The sequence below is a fragment of the Trichomycterus rosablanca genome, chromosome 2 (assembly GCF_030014385.1).
Source record: "Trichomycterus rosablanca isolate fTriRos1 chromosome 2, fTriRos1.hap1, whole genome shotgun sequence".
Classification (NCBI taxonomy): Eukaryota; Metazoa; Chordata; class Actinopteri; order Siluriformes; family Trichomycteridae; genus Trichomycterus; species Trichomycterus rosablanca.
The window spans coordinates 20,209,866-20,227,528 of NC_085989.1; the positions used below are offsets into that span (position 1 = coordinate 20,209,866).

The following is a 17,663-nucleotide window of genomic DNA, read 5'->3' on the forward strand; positions in this document are numbered from 1 at the left end:
CAAAAGCAACACGGACTTTTTATAAAGTTTAACACATCCAGAACTGAAGCAGTCAGGACCAGCTCTGTGATTTTAATAAGAAAATCCAACAGTAACAAAGGACTGAAAAACAAATGAGGTAATTAGACTCAAAAACAAAATAGTGTAAAGTTTAAAAACCTGCACATTTTGTTCACATTTGTTTTTGTTTTTTTTGCATTTGTTTGTTTAAATAGTGAAATAATGTTGATGTTTTACTCTGCTTACTTCTAATTTTCTGATTGTAACATCTAAACATTAACAGCTTATTAGAACTGTACAATTTACTGCTTTTCATAAAGAGTGGGCAGTTGTAGCCTAGTGCTTAAGGTACTGGACTAGTAATCAGAAGGTTGCTGGTTTAAGCCCCGCCACTGCCAGGTTGCTGCTGTTGGGCCCTTGAGCAAGGCCCATAACCCTCAATTGCTCAGACTGTAAACTGTAACTGTAATGTAAATTGCTGTGGATAAAGCCGTCTGCTAAATGCTGAAAATGTAATGTAAATGTAAATAAAGAGATAAAATTAATATTGAGCAGAATTAAGTTCACCTTATTGGTCCGGCCCTCCACAACAGTCCCAGTTTCTTATGTGGCCCCTTGGGAAATTTAATTGCCCACCCCTGCCATAGACCCTCCCTTATTAACATCAAAATCCTACTATAACAAATAAAATTATACTATAAAAAATGTCATTTATTATTTGTACAGATGGTGGTAAGCAGCCCCGGTTCTGGACTGCTTTGCTTGGGGGGGCAGTAAAACCTAATGAGGGGGCATGTTGATAGTCATGTTTTTGAAGCCAGAAATATATTCAAGGCTTGATTTGTGCATGAATGATGACAGCCAAGCTATTGATACTGGCTTAAAGTGATGTATGAGGTAAAGAAATAAAAATGCATGTTTTCGAACTTAAACTTAAAACCCAATGATTAAAAAATACATGTTGATTATGTAAATGGAGAAAAAAGATTATCTAATTGTATTTCATTTTAATACGCCCCCTTAATTAAATTGCCATTACTAATAGAACAACTCTATTTCTTGAAAGGCTTTAATACAAATTTAAGTCAAAGCTGACAAATGTACCTACACACAGACTGAGAATATTCAAACGTGGAAATAGGAATGAGTGAGAATATTTATATTATTGGGAAATGAAAATATAAAGAAAACAAAAGAATACTAATTCTGTAAAAAAAAAAAGTGTTTACCAGTATACCTGCCTCTCGCTCACACTAACAGAACATATACTGCCGAACTGAACTGTTTGGGGCAGTCTGCCGATTTTTATATGACTCAAAGAGCCAATCAGGAATAAGCAAGGAAATATCTTCACACTGTAAAACAAAAAGCATTTTTGTGATTGGTTCAGAGATAATTTTAAAAATAGCCGTTGCTTGCATTGTGCTTGGGGGGGCAAAGACACAATTTGGGGGGGCAATGCCCCCCTCAGCCCCCCCCCCTAGCGCCGGCCCTGGTGGTAAGTGGGTAGCACTGTCACCTCACAGCAAGAAGGTCCTGGGCTCGATCCCCAGGTGGGGCGGTTTGGGTCCTTTCTGTGCAGAGTTTGCATGTTCTCCCCGTGTCTGCGTGGGTTTCCTCCGGGTACTCCGGTTTCCTCCCACAGTCCAAAGACATGCCGCTAGGCTAATTGGAGACACTGAATTGTCCTATAGTAGGGTGACCATTCGTCCTCTTTTTCCCAGACATGTCCTCTTTTTGAGACCTAAAAAATGCGTCCGGCCGGGATTTGAAATCACCAAAAATGTCCGGGATTCTGCTTTTCTAGTCGCTATTCTGTGTGTATGTTTTTGCATTGGTTTGCATTGGTTTGTTTTTAGGTCTTTTTAGGAGTGCATCTGTTTTCTTAAAATAAGTCTGATTTTCACATGCACGTACTAACACAGAGGCTCTTGTCAACACCGTGATGGCACTGCATTCTGTGGAAACTGCTCAGCAAGCATTAGAAGACACATCTTACTGCTGGGTTTCTACTGATGGGAGCAAGTAATTAAAGTGAATCCAATTAAAGTTAAAAACACTCCTAATAAGTCAGCTGATACGATTGTACAATACATCAAAGAAACTAAAAAATAAAGGGATTTTTATTTATAGGTGACAACTGTTTTATAATTTGTTGTTATTATTGTTTAGGGCTTAACGCTGAATGTGAAGGAATAAGATTATCTGACCATAAAGGCCCTTGTTAAAGAGCAGCTGTACATTTATTAAAGTTCAGTAACACAGCTGGATGGTTTTGACTCATTTGTCAACTATTTAAACCTCTACCCCATACACATTGCCATGGTGTCACCAACGAACCAGGTGTCCTCTTTTTTAAAAACCAAAATATGGTCACCCAGCCCCGGTTCTGGACTGCTTTGCTTGGGGGGGCAGTAAAACCTAATGAGGGGGCATGTTGATAGTCATGTTTTTGAAGCCAGAAATATATTCAAGGCTTGATTTGTGCATGAATGATGACAGCCAAGCTATTGATACTGGCTTAAAGTGATGTATGAGGTAAAGAAATAAAAATGCATGTTTTCGAACTTAAACTTAAAACCCAATGATTAAAAAATACATGTTGATTATGTAAATGGAGAAAAAAGATTATCTAATTGTATTTCATTTTAATACGCCCCCTTAATTAAATTGCCATTAGTTCATTAGCCTAACCGCTAACGGCTAATAAAATAATTTAAGCAACACCTATGTAAGAGGTAAGTAACATTAAAGCAACGAAAAACCACAGTTAAGCAAATATTACCATGTGAAAGTCAGTTTAAACTCAGAAGAGTGTTTACCAGTATACCTGCCTCTCACTCACACTAACAGAACATATACTGCCGAACTGAACTGTTTGGGGCAGTCTGCCGATTTTTATATGACTCAAAGAGCCAATCAGGAATAAGCAAGGAAATATCTTCACACTGTAAAACAAAAAGCATTTTTGTGATTGGTTCAGAGATAATTTTAAAAATAGCCGTTGCTTGCATTGTGCTTGGGGGGGCAAAGACACAATTTGGGGGGGCAATGCCACCCTCAGCCCCCCCCTAGCGCCGGCCCTGTGGTCACCCTACCTATAGTTACCTAGCCGCTAGGATGCACAGACCAGTGCATTGTAGTGCCGGCCGCAAGCCCGGATAAAATAGGGAGGGTTGTGTCAGGAAGGGCATCTGGCGTAAAAACTGTGCCAAATCACCCGCCAGCGACCCCTAACGGGAAGAAGCCGGAAATGCCGCGTAACCGAAACGGGACAAAGGCTGAGGAGGAAGAAGAAGAAGATTTGTAGAGATGGTGGTGGACTTCAGACGCAACCCCCTACCCTCCCTCACAATTAATGGCTCTATGGTCTCAATGGTCCATAAGTTCACTAAAGTTCCTGGGCACCACCTTATCCAGTGACCTAAAGTGGGAAAAGAACACACTCTCCATTGCCAAGAGGGCTCAAATTCAACCTGCCACAGAGTCCACTGATCAAGTTTTACACAGCAATAATAGAGTCCATCCTCACATCATCTATTACCATCTGGTTTGGTTCCTCCACATCACAAGAACAAGCCAAACTCCAATGTATAATCAGGACAGTGAAGAGGACATCACCTCTTTCCAACACTTCCATCTGGGAGAAGACTCAAGACAATAAAAACAACACAACCAGACATGCTAACAGCTTTTTTCCAAGAGCTGTAACAATTTTTAACCACAGTTGCTCCCTTGGTTAATACTTATTTAACAGACCAGACTGCACACAGACTGTTAACATGCTACATGTCATACGTGTATTATTTGTATAATTATGTGTACTATTATGTGTATCACCGAAACAAATTCCTCATATGTATAACATACCTGGCGGAATAAAGTGATTCTGATTTCATTTTTTTTAGTGATTAGGGGTTAGGCCAGAGTCACCAGAAAACACTAGTGCATGGCTTGAATAAACCAGGTGTCAATCCATTCACGCTCTTTACATTTTTCTAAGGTGGTGTACCAGACGAAAACACACATACACTGAAAGAACATGCCAACTGCCGAGACCAGAGGTAGGTTTTAATGTCCCCAGGACCCTGGTTCTGTGTAGCATTTACCCTAATTCCTGCATCACCTTGTCACCTAACAACAAACAAAAAGTAAAAAAATAAAGCCTATCCACCAGGTTCTGTCAACTCTGCACAAGACTTTTGGAACTGAGTGACTGTTGAGTTCTTTCTTATGTCCTTCACTATGAAAATTAAAGCAATGCAAGAATGCTTGATCAACAAAAAGGGTATAATTGATATATAAATAAGTAAATAAATAAATAAGGTGGCCAAAATAACAGAAATAAAGTAACAAATATACGACACAAAACAACCACAACCAGAGAAAGTGGAACAGGGATAGGGAACTGAGAACTGGTTGTCGCAATATGATAATGGCTGTTTCGGACACCTGCAACAACTCAGCTCTCAGAACAAAGGAAATATAGAAAACCCTCAAAACCAGCTGGGACCAGCAATGCACAAGCGGACGCCCAAGTGTAACAAAAATTTATGGGCAGGGTTCGTTCGAGAAACAGGACATCAATCAATCAATCAATCCACTCGCTTAGGGTGCTTTCATGAGGCGTAAAACACAGCTACACCAGGTGAGGTCCATAAAGAAATGTGTGCATTTCAACAGAGGAGCTAGCAAGTCTGAGAATGAGAAACTATATATATATATATATATATATATATATATATATATATATATATATATATATATATATATATATATATATATATATATATATATATATATATATATATATATATATATATATATAGTTTCTCATTCTCAGACTTGCTAGCTCCTCTGTTGAAATGTATATATATATGGGAAAAATAAGTATTTGATCCCCTGCTGATTTTGTAAGTTTACCCTCTTACAAAGACCTGAACAGTCTATAATTTTTATGGAAGGTTTATTTTAACAGAGAGACAAAATATCAACAAAAATTCCAGAAAAAAAAACATTAAATAAAGGTTATAAATTAATTTGTATTTAATTAAGGGAAATAAGTATTTGATCCCCTACCAACCAGCAAGAATTCTGACCCCCACAGTCCGGTTATGTGCCCATGAGGCACACAAATTAGTCCTGTCCCTGTATAAAAGACACCTGTAACAGAATCAGTTTCTTCCATTCAAATCAATCAACCACCATGGGCAAGACCAAAGAGCTATCAAAGGACGTCAGGGACAAGATTGTAGACCTGCACAAGGCTGGAATGGGCTACAAGACCATCAGCAAGAAGCTTGGTGAGAAAGAGACCACTGTTGGCGCATTGTGTTTTGGGCACAGTTATAAGTCACTTTGGATAAGAGTATTTGCTAAATGTGATAAATCTAAATGCAGCTGTTACACTCCAATTGGGATTTAGACACATATCAGGGATAATTAAAGCAAACAGGACAAACAGGATGAGCATTTGGAGTTCCACACACAAAGTCAGAATACTTTTGTGAATAAAAGATTTCAGTGTTGGATTTTAATTAATTTGTGGAAGAAAAACATGTTTTTACTTGTTGTCATTATGGGTTAATTGTAAATTGATAAATAAAAATGAAAACTATATCCAATAAATCTAATTCACAACACAAAGTGTGCAAAAAGTTAGGTAATCTGAGTTTCTGAATCCACTTCATGTGCTTATATATTATATGCATCATATGGATGTCCCTGGAAAATATGAGGTCTTGAAGGCAGCATATGTTGCTCTAAAATCTCAGTATACCTTTCTGCATTAATGCTGCCATGACAGAAGTGTAAATTACCTTTTCCAAGTGCACTGACACAACACTACTTGTTACTGATAACAGTCTGGATAGTCCTGTGGATGGGCCGGAGCACACAGTGTCTGCTTCTTACAAAAAAGATCTGAATTACTGATTTGTCTGACCACAATACACGTTTCCACTGTGTGATGGTCCATCCTAGATGCCTTCGAGCCCAGAGAAGTTGACGTCGCTTCTGGACATGGTTAACATGAGGCTTTTTTTTTGCACAGTAAAGTTTTAAGTGGCATTTGTGCATGTAACTCTGTATTGTAGAGCTCTACAAAAATGTGCCAAAGTAATCTTTTGCCCATATGGTTAAATCAGCTGTTAAGTGGTGGTTCTTGATGCAGTGCCGTCTGAGGGATCGAAGATCACAGGTGTTCAGCTTTGGCTTGCACCCTTGCCCTGTATGCACTGAACCTTTTCCAGATTCCTTGAATTGTTTAATGATGTTATGCAGTGTAAAGGGAGAAAGAACATTGTCTTGAAACATTTCAATCATTTTCTCACACATTTGTTGACAAACTGGAGATCTTCTGGCCATATTTGTCATAAAAGACTCAGCCTTTCCTGAATGCTGCTTTTGTACCAAACCATGATTACTATCACCTGTTGACATTACCTGTTTGGAATCACATCATTATTTAGTTATTTCACCTCATTACTAGCCCTAAATTAGCCCCAGCTTTTTTGGAATGTGTTGCAGGCCTGAAATGCAGGAATGAATGTATATTAACAAATGAAATGATGTTGAGCAGACAAAACATGACAAATCTTGGGTGTATACTGTCTGCAATCAAATAAAAGTCAAAGTAAATGTAAGAAACACTGCATTTTCCATACTGCCCCAACTTTTCAGAGGTGGAAAGAGTACTAAAATATTGTACTCAAGTAAAAGTACTATTACTTTAATGAATTTTTACTTAAGTACGAGTAAAGTTACTAGTCTAAAAATCTATTCAAGTAAAAAGCAAAAAGTAACTTATTTTAAATGTACTCAGAGTAAACGTTTTTTAACAGGAGAGGGTGACAAGTGGATGAAAATCTCACAATAGTTGTTTTTTATTAAAATATAATAGAAAAAAACATGTTGATACAACATTTAAAACATTTAGGGATGTGTAATGTGTCATTTTAGTACAGACCATCCCATAAAACTTTTTCAAACTGTATAACCACTAGTGATGGGTCGTTCGTGAACGATCCGATTCTATTGAACGGCTCTTTAATATGAACGAAAGGAACCGATTCAGTAGTTCCTCTCGCTGCCTGATCAAAAGAATGAAGAGCCATTTTTTGAACGGCTCTTTAAAAGGAACCGAGCCAAAAGATCCGACTCCCCATCGCAGAATTTACTGCAGCAGTTTCCCAGACGCGATTTTTTTTTACTCAGTAACCGATGTTATTTAAAATGTAGCGAATTACAATTCTTAATACAAAACATACTTAAGTAAAAGTAAAATTACTGGTTGTAAAATCTACTTTAAAAAGTACAAATACACAAAAAAACTACTCAATTACAGTAACGCGAGTAAATGTAATTCGTTACTTTCCACCTCTGCAACTTTTACTGATGTGGGGTTGTAGCAATCTGTGTATTCATTGGTAATAATAAAACCCCACTAGCTGCTACCAGAGCCGTAGATAGAGAGAGTTGCGACACTCCTTGATCTCGCCGCTACGCGGTCACGTGGTTCATGTAACCCTCAATAGTTCCAAACAAACCCGGCGCTGTCATGTTCTCAAATGGGACAGGCAGCAGTAAATGAAATATTAAACGGCAAATAATAAACATTTGTACAATTTCTGGGTATTTTCAACTGCGTTTACATTTACTGTATCTGCTTTAATGTCAATTTGGTATATAAAGTGGAAGATTGATGTTTATAATGACTTGTTAATAGGTCGTTCTTGTTAACACACAGTACATTATATTAGCATACATTACATAATGCGATATCCTTAAGTAGTAGAGACAATATACAGTATAGACATTAAAGTTTTTTATGTTTTGATTTTTGCATAAACTAATCTCCCTTCACTTTCCTGAGGATTCATAATAATAATCATTTTTGCTAAACACTAAGTCATGTGCTGGATTCATAAGGTTTACCTGCACTGAATGAACAGATTGATAAACACATTACCGTACCAAAAACATTATAGTGCAGGTACATGAAAAAGCATTCATTCATCTCTTATTTCATGAGTGATTAATAATTGATTCCTACATGTAATACATTAATGAATTCATTATGAATATGCACTAGTTCATTTTGTCTAATGTAAGTGGTGGACAAGGTAGACAAACCATGTAGTTGAGTTAAAGTAGAGATATCCAAGGTAACATATTACTCCAGTAAAAGTAGTAGTAAAAGTAAAAATACTCTTTACCTCCACTAAAGTACTAAACTAAATTTACCTTCAAATGTACTTAAGTATGAAAGTAAAAGTATAATGATTTATTGTGGTTCTAATGTTTTATGATCATTTCTGTAACAAGACTCTTGATTAATCAACTCATTTTAGGTGAAAAGACTCGTGTGTCATTAATTAAGCTTAACTGACTAAGCTAAATTGGGTTATACCTATTAATTAAGATAAACATGTAACATTTAGTGCTGAGCAAATGCTAAACAATAACAGTATTAAGTATATTAATGACATTAAATTCATAATTTTTTTAAAACAAAGCAACATACAGCTAAAAATGTTTGATAAGTAGTGGAAATGAATGGGGCTCTATGGGTTGTTTGGAACTATACAGAGCTCCACAACCCGGAAGCTGGGCAGAAAAAATGTCCCGCCCCCTTTCCAACGGTTCCCTATGGGAGTGTCGCCACTCTGTTCTCTCTACCGCTCTGGCTGCTACAAGCTCCCTTGTCTGTTAAAGGCGGTTCTGTGATCTGATTGGCCGAGTGCAGTTTTGCTGTTGTGACCTCATCTCATGTCCAGTCAGGTGACGTTTTCGCACGCTCTTCGGTTGGATGGGGAAACGCGTTTATTCTCGCTGCTGTCGGGATTTTCCGGATCATTAGAAACGCTGGCTTTTGTGTAACACTGTTTAAAACGGCTGATGTTCGTCCATGTGTTTTACAAACTGGAACCGTTGCATAACATTTACGACATGCTTCAGAACAGGAACGAACATGACAAGACGTCATTTTCGATAAAATGGTGAGTGTTCATGTAATGGAGCTTATTATGAAATCAAGGATTTGCTTATCTTCGGAGGGAATAATAGAATGTGTTTTATACTGGTACATAGGCTTATTTTATAGGGTAATGACACGAGTAAATATGCAACATCGACTGCACTGCTTGCATTACATGCGCAATTTCCGTTACAATCCGGGCGGCATTTGCACTAATCCTCGTTTACATGAACATTTTAGGCAGATGCATTATGCTACTAAATGAGAGTATATATGAGTATATGAGACAGATTATTCCATTAGGGATATCTGTACTGTTTGCCAATCCCATGGATCCTCGTTTATTCATCCTTTCATCTATTTAAGGCATCTTGTATAGTGTCACCGTCCTGACCAGGGTTGCGGCAGGTACCACTGAGCGAGTGATGCCCTGAAAGATCCACGTATTCCTCTCTCTCTCTCTCTCTTACACACACACACACACACACACACACACACACACACACACACACTTGAAGCTTGAAGTCCCCTTGTGTAATGTACAGTCTTATGATAAACTAATCACAGAACGAAAGTGAGGTTTGACTCCAAGACCTGGATGCTGTGCGGCACCTATAGGCTGCATCACCTTTAATCCACTGGAGTCTTGTTACCAGTAGCATCAAATTCAGAAGCAGAATCAGGCTTTATTGGCCAAGTATGCTCACACATACAAGGAATTTGTTTTTGGTTACACAGATGCTTGCAGTGCAGGAAAAATACAATACAGACAATCTTATTCACACAGCTCACTCTCCCCTTAACACACACATTCATACCTGTAAACATAGAAAACATTGTACACATTGGCATGTGCAATTCACATTGTGGGTTTAAAAAGGTGCAGTTTTGTGCAATATAAAGACTATAGAAAATGGAAAAATATATAAATAAGAAATGGAAGTGAATGTGAAAATCCTGTGTATGCCATTACATAAATTAAGTGTCCCGAGCATTAACAGTTCAGTAGTGTTTAATTGTTCATGAGCATAATGGAGTTTGGATAAAAAGCTTCTCTGTAGCCTGGTCGTTCGGGTCTTCATGTGGCTGAAGCGTCGGCCTGATGGAAGGCGCCGAAAACAGGTTATGGCCAGGGTGAGACGGGCATGCAGGAACAGTAGTACACAAGTTGGTAGAGCTTTGGGTTATCAACTAAAAGGTTGAGAGTTCCCATCCCAGCTCTGCCATGCAGCCACTGTTGGGCCCTTGAGCAAAGCCCTTAACCCTCTCTGCTCTAGGGGTGCCATATGATGGCTGACCCCACGCTCTGACCCCAGCTTCCAAACAAGCTGGGATACGCGAAGAAAGAATTTCCTTGTACTGTACATCTGTATATGTATATTTAATAAATAAAGGCATTCTTTTTCAGTGGTATAATGCTTTCTATTAAATTCTGTCGTGTCTGTGACATTTACATTTTCAGCATTTAGCAGACGCCTTTATCCAAAGCGACTTACATTAGTTACATTATACAGTCTGAGCAACTGAGGGTTAAGGGCCTTGCTCAAGGGCCCAACAGCAGCAACCTAGCAGTGGTGGGGCTTGAACCAGCAACCTTTGGATTACTAGTTCTGTGCCTTAACCACTAGGCTATGGCTAGTGACAGATGTGCCACTGTCATTGGTTCCAAAAGGTGCAATTGGCAGTCCTTTTCTATGAGTTGGGTAAAAGTTAAAGCTTTTACATGAACAATTTTGGCAGTAATTTTGGTAATTCCACATACTTTATGCTGTTTTGCTATGGTATGTTATAAGGTAACAACTTTTTGCTGTGGGTGGCACAGTTGCGCAACAGGCAGTCCTGGGACCCTGGGTTTAAATGCTTCTCTGGGAACTCTGGCCTTTGTCCAGTTCCCAAAAACTTGCAGTAGGACAATGGCATTAATGGCATTAAATATGCAGTCTGTGGTGGATTAGCACCTAGTGTTATTCAGTGGTGCAGGCCCACTGTGACTCTAACCAATACAAAGTGATTATTTAAGATGAATAATTGAATGATTGAATACAATCTTGTGTGTGTGTATCTAAACACTGCCACATCACCCCATTGCTGCGTTCTCTTCACTGGCTTCCTGTAGCTGCACGCATTCAGTTTAAAACACTGATGCTCGCTTACAAAGACAAAAATGGACCAGCCCCAAGTTACCCTCGAGGTCTAATAAAACCCCGCTCTGTACCACGCAACCTCCGTGCCACTAGTCTTGCTCGACTTGATCCTGCACCTAGAACTCAAGGAAGACAAGCATCGAGGCTCTTCTCTGTACTTGCACCCAAGTACTGGAACGAGTTTCCCTTGTCTCTCTTGCTGTATTAAAAACCTAAGCACTTAAGCTGACATGCACTTACTTATGCTTCCTATTTCTTGCATATATACAGTGTATCACAAAAGTGAGTACACCCCTCACATTTCTGCAGATATTTAAGTATATCTTTTCATGGGACAACACTGACAAAATGACACTTTGACACAATGAAAAGTAGTCTGTGTGCAGCTTATATAACAGTGTAAATTTATTCTTCCCTCAAAATAACTCAATATACAGCCATTAATGTCTAAACCACCGGCAACAAAAGTGAGTACACCCCTAAGAGACTACACCCCTAAATGTCCAAATTGAGCACTGCTTGTCATTTTCCCTCCAAAATGTCATGTGATTTGTTAGTGTTACTAGGTCTCAGGTGTGCATAGGGAGCAGGTGTGTTCAATTTAGTAGTACAGCTCTCACACTCTCTCATACTGGTCACTGAAAGTTCCAACATGGCACCTCATGGCAAAGAACTCTCTGAGGATCTTAAAAGACGAATTGTTGCGCTACATGAAGATGGCCAAGGCTACAAGAAGATGCCAACACCCTGAAACTGAGCTGCAGCACAGTGGCCAAGATCATCCAGCGTTTTAAAAGAGCAGGGTCCACTCAGAACAGACCTCGCGTTTGTCGTCCAAAGAAGCTGAGTGCACGTGCTCAGCGTCACATCCAACTGCTGTCTTTGAAAGATAGGCGCAGGAGTGCTGTCAGCATTGCTGCAGAGATTGAAAAGGTGGGGGGTCAGCCTGTCAGTGCTCAGACCATACGCCGCACACTACATCAAATTGGTCTGCATGGCTGTCACCCCAGAAGGAAGCCTCTTCTGAAGTCTCTACACAAGAAAGCCCACAAACAGTTTGCTGAAGACATGTCAACAAAGGACATGGATTACTGGAACCATGTCCTATGGTCTGATGAGACCAAGATTAATTTGTTTGGTTCAGATGGTCTCAAGCATGTGTGGCGGCAATCAGGTGAGGAGTACAAAGATAAGTGTGTCATGCCTACAGTCAAGCATGGTGGTGGGAATGCCATGGTCTGGGGCTGCATGAGTGCAGCAGGTGTTGGGGAGTTACATTTCATTGAGGGACACACGAACTCCAATATGTACTGTGAAATACTGAAGCAGAGAATGATCCCCTGCCTCCGTAAACTGGGTCGCAGGGCAGTGTTCCAGCATGATAATGACCCCAAACACGCCTCTAAGACAACCACTGCTTTATTGAAGAGGCTGAGGGTAAAGGTGATGGACTGGCCAAGCATGTCTCCAGACCTAAACCCAATAGAACATCTTTGGGGCATCCTCAAGCGGAAGGTGGAGGAGCGCAAAGTCTCGAATATCCGCCAGCTCCGTGATGTCGTCATGGAGGAGTGGAAAAGCATTCCAGTGGCAACCTGTGAAGCTCTGGTAAACTCCATGCCCAGGAGAGTTAAGGCAGTTCTAAGAAATAATGGTGGCCACACAAAATATTGACACTTCAGGAACTTTCACTAAGGGGTGTACTCACTTTTGTTGCCGGTGGTTTAGACATTAATGGCTGTATATTGAGTTATTTTGAGGGAAGAATAAATTTACACTGTTATATAAGCTGCACACAGACTACTTTTCATTGTGTCAAAGTGTCATTTTGTCAGTGTTGTCCCATGAAAAGATATACTTAAATATCTGCAGAAATGTGAGGGGTGTACTCACTTTTGTGATACACTGTATATATATTTAAAAAAAACAGATTTTTTTTGCAGATTTGTGTTCTTGGACTGTTGTCTTTTTAAACTAGAGTAAGGTAATGTTCACTATGGAAACACTTTTGTAAGTCGCTCTGGATAAGAGCGTGTGCTAAATGGCAGAAATGTAAATGTATAAGCATTATTTACATTAAAGGTTTAGCTGGACTATGCCATTAAATGACACTAGCCTAACTAACGTTAAATAAATGACATATAGTCTTTTTATTACATGTTGGAATGGGCATGGTGCCCCAGCTTGCACTGGCATCACTCCATAACAATATCTCTTTCTTAACTTTTTTCACAATCAGATTCTGAATGACCTATAGATAAGCCAAGAAAGACCTTGCCTGTCTGGTACCTGTCTTATAATCGGATCCTCCCTTTGAAGATCGGATACGTCTGAACTCTGTTCTACACAGAAAATGTCCATAACGGACCACAGCCCCACCACTGGTGTGGTGACAATTATAGTGACTCTGATTGCAATTGCTGCTTTGGGAGCGCTCATCTTCGGCTGCTGGTGCTACCTGCGGCTTCAGCGCCTCGCTCAGTCTGAGGATGAAGAGAGCATTGTCGGCGAAGGTGAAACCAAAGAGCCCTTCCTTTTGGTTCAGTATTCGGCCCACGCCCCTCGGGTCGATCATAAGAGCAAGCTCGCCCCTACTCACACAGAGAGCCACAGCTAACTCCTTTCTTCAGAAACATTCACGGAAGGATCACATTTCTTGGCTGATTTGTTATGTGACACACACAGCACTTATGTTAATGTTCTTTTAATGAAAAGAAAATAAAACATCAAAGAGCCATTTAAATGCATGCATATACCTAGCTACTCGAGCCTCCAATTTCTGTTTCTGTAGAACCCTGTCAAAATGTGAAATGTATGTTTTGTGTGTTAGCTGGTTGTTACTTATGCCTAGTTCACACTACATGATTCTTGCCCTGATTTTCGCTCGCCGACTGGTTGGCGCTAGATTTGCCGCTTAGGAGCAACTCGGTGTTCGCTCGGCGATCTAAACTCGGCTCTTAATCGCCATGTGTGAGCTACTCAACAACTCGATCCGAGCGGCTCGCCGAGCGCTCTCTGAGGAGAGATATCTATCATGTTGAATATCTGGATCAGTCGGTTGCGACTGGCAATGAGTGCGGTGAGGGAGATAATATAGTTTATATCAGAATACATCGGCACACACACAAGCTTTACAATATTTGTGAAGTTATCGTCCATGCCAAACCATAATATCAACACTGCATTACAAAAAATATTTAGTAACTTCCAACTCGGTATAGATCAAAACAATCCCTGCTGGTCGTGTTGCCAAATCCAGTCGAATTCATTTATTTTTCTCTTTAATTTTACACGGCACATCAGTGCACAAACAACTTTGATCGCTCGCTACTTGTTGACGTGCATTTTTGGACGTGGTATCATTAAACTCCTCTTTACTTCTCGCGTTTGTTTTCGTGACAAAACGTAGTTTGGGAGACCAGAGAAGCTCACCTGTGATTCCACTTGGTGATAGATCGTGTAGTGTGTGACCCCCTATCGCCGATCAGTCTTGTAGTGTGAAAGCCACACAGATTTGAAAGACTCCCGATTGCAAGAGATCCAGTTGTGTAGTGTGAACTGTACAGCGACCTGACGACTTGGAAAGTCGTGTAATGTGAACTTGGCATTAGTTGCTGTTTTTTTTTTTACCTTGCTCTGTAGAGGGCACAAATGCTTTTATGTTGTATTTTTAGAAGAGCTCTAGGTTAACGAAAACTAAGAGAGTAAAGAGTCAATTTAGGGTTGTTTATTAACAGTATGGGGTTTATTCACTAGAGCATATAACATTCTATAGAATGTTAATTTAGAATACAAGAAGTGTGCACATCGGGCACAGAATATAGCTTTATCTGGCAACATGCTGGTAAAGTATTGGGATTGCATGTCTTACTTTAAAGTTGATTCTGCTCCAAATTCTTTCGTTAGATTCTAATGTAAAAGCTTTATGTTACTGTTAACGGCCACAGAAAACCAATTATTCCAATGTATGTTTACTTGCTTTAGTTAGTGCTCTTAAACAGAGCATACTTGGTGATTAAAGCTGTTTTGTTAAGACAAAGTTATATAAAGTCTGTGAAAGTATGCGAATTAATTATGAAATGTGGGTATTTTACCTACTTATGTAGGTACTTTTTTCATAGATCATTTTCTTCATAGGTTTGAGTTAAACTATTTGTAATCCCTTTTTAGCAAAGAAATTAGATTTGTAGGTATTTTAATCTACAGTCTATCTGACTGACAGTATTAATTGCTAAGAAGCCATCATGAGTGAAAACCAGTGACTGGATCTCAGTGTAGGAGTTATACTGAAAAATCCAAGAGGTTTTTCATTACAGTGGCTGAGCACATTTCTGTATGTAGAAGAGGAGCTTACATAAACAATGTGTAAAGTTTTATAGGTCTGTACATGTGTAATGCTAATAATAAATGAAAACACACAGTTGTGAAAAAAGGTTGTAAAATACAGTACAGTGGTACCTTGTAACTCAACGTCCCCTAAACTCAAAATCTTTAAAACCCAACACCCTTTGTCGAGAAATTTGTACCCTTAAACTCGACGTGTGTGCGACTGCTGCTTTGCTCGGCGCTAGGCTTGAGCGGTGCGGTAAAACGTCATGCGAACATGAGACGAATCTGCGTATCTCTGTTCAGATGTTTCACTTTTAAACTTGTGTTACAGCTCGAGGTTCTGAGAAATTGTATGAATCAGTTTTTCAGAAAAAGTCTAAAATGCTTATCATTAAAAAAAAGTTATGTAACTTGATGTATTAAAAGAACGACACAGGAACACTAAACCTCTCTTATTTGTTCTCTCCACTAATTAAGAAGCATAAGAAAACAATAAAGAAGTAAAGGTAAAGTGCAGGTTTGTATTTTTGATTGATTTGAACTGTTTTTCAATTATATTTCAGTTTTCAGTTTATATTTTTTAATTTTATATTTGTGTTATTTTCAGTGTATAAGTGTGAAAAACCCCATTATTTCACATTAGCCTAAAATATATGCAGCTCCACGGGACCATGGAACACATTAACAGGTTTCCCATAAATCCTTAAGGGAAAAAATAACTTAAAACTAAACATCTTTTAAACTCAACGCCACTCCCAAAATTAATTGACATTAAGTTACAAGGTACCACTGTATATTCATATTTTTGCATGAACAGCTTCTGATTATATTCCTCTGTGTATGAGTCTTAGATACAGTGTATTATTGATGCTGATGATAAAGTTTACCACCACCCCATCTCACTGCTCATGACACAACATTCAAGAGCTGTTACATTTATATAATGGACAAAAGGCTGTAACAATCAAAACCATTAAAGGAAACATAGACAACCTCATTTATGAATTAGTGTTAAGCAGTAATACAGATCTTATCCGTACAAAGACGTTAGAAGAGAATTGTAACTTGTTTGGTAAATGTCACAAACCCAAATTACCAAAAAACCACCAATACAAAAAAAAGTCATTAAATACATTTAGAGTGGTACCTTGTAACTTAACACAACTCAAAATCTTTGAAACTTGTTGAGAAATTTGTACCCTTGAACTCAACGTTTCCCTTAAACTCAGCGTGTTCAGTTTCTTTAAAAAAAATTATTTATTTAATTTCAGATTAACAATAACCTAGTTGCTTTGTTCAGCGCTTGGCTTGAGCTGTGCAGTAAAACATCACCAAAGTGCGAATATGAGACGAATCTACATCTGTGTGGAATAACAGTCAAATCCACTCTTAAAGCGCCCACATGTATCTGTGTTTAGCTGGATTTTTCTCCTGTTTCACTTTTAAACTTGCATTACAGCTCGGGGTTCTGAGAAATTGTAAGAATCAGCTTTTTTTTTGAGAGTCTAAAACGCTTATCGTTATAAAGCTAATGTGCCGCTTCTCATGTGAATGCGCCTTTTACTGAAGGTATTACGGTATTCCAAGATCAAGCATCTCCATGATTAAGAAGCATAAGGAAACAATAAAGAAGTAAAGGTAAAGAGCAGGTTTTATTGTATTTTAATTGTTTTTCAGTGTTTATATAATATATTTGTGTTATTATTAGTGTATAAGTATCAAAAACAACCCCATTATTTTACATTAGCCTAAAATACGTATATGCAGTTCCACAGGCTCACAGAACCCATTAACAGGTTTCCCATACACCCTTATGGGAAAAATACCTTAATGCCTTTTAAACTCAATGCCACTCCTCAGAACCAGTTGATGTTGAGTTTCAAGGTACCACTGTATTTAAGAACTGTTTAACTAAACCGAGATTAACTGTCTAAATATAAACAAACAATACAAACAGCATCATGTAGCCTTTAAGTATTCAACAGTTAATAGTCTTTAAGTAGTTAACTGAAATATATTTAAAAGTATTCCAAGGCTGGCTTGTAAACATTGTCTATATGTAGGTGAACTACATTGGTATTATGAGTTACTCTAACTTTAAGATTTTATCTTCAAAGTAGGTCTTATATTATGGTAGATTAAAGCTATTCTTCACTTGATCTGAGCCCTTGAACACAATCACTTATCCTTTAAGAAACCATTATCTGAGAGGT

The 17,663-nt window shown here is 38.7% G+C and overlaps 1 protein-coding gene across 1 annotated transcript; it reads left to right on the forward strand.

Annotated features, from left to right (window-relative positions):
* The first annotated feature begins 8,802 nt into the window (after positions 1-8,802).
* Positions 8,803-15,182, forward strand: snn (stannin). The gene is made up of 2 exons (XM_062990365.1): positions 8,803-8,999; positions 13,361-15,182. The coding sequence occupies exon 2, from the start codon at positions 13,475-13,477 to the stop codon at positions 13,736-13,738; it is 264 nt and encodes an 87-aa protein (XP_062846435.1). The 5' UTR covers positions 8,803-8,999; positions 13,361-13,474; the 3' UTR covers positions 13,739-15,182.
* Positions 15,183-17,663: the final 2,481 nt, after the last annotated feature.

Excerpts from the sequence above, each read along its gene's own strand:
- snn (XM_062990365.1), top strand. The coding sequence starts at position 13,475 with ATGTCCATAACGGACCACAGCCCCACCACTGGTGTGGTGACAATTATA.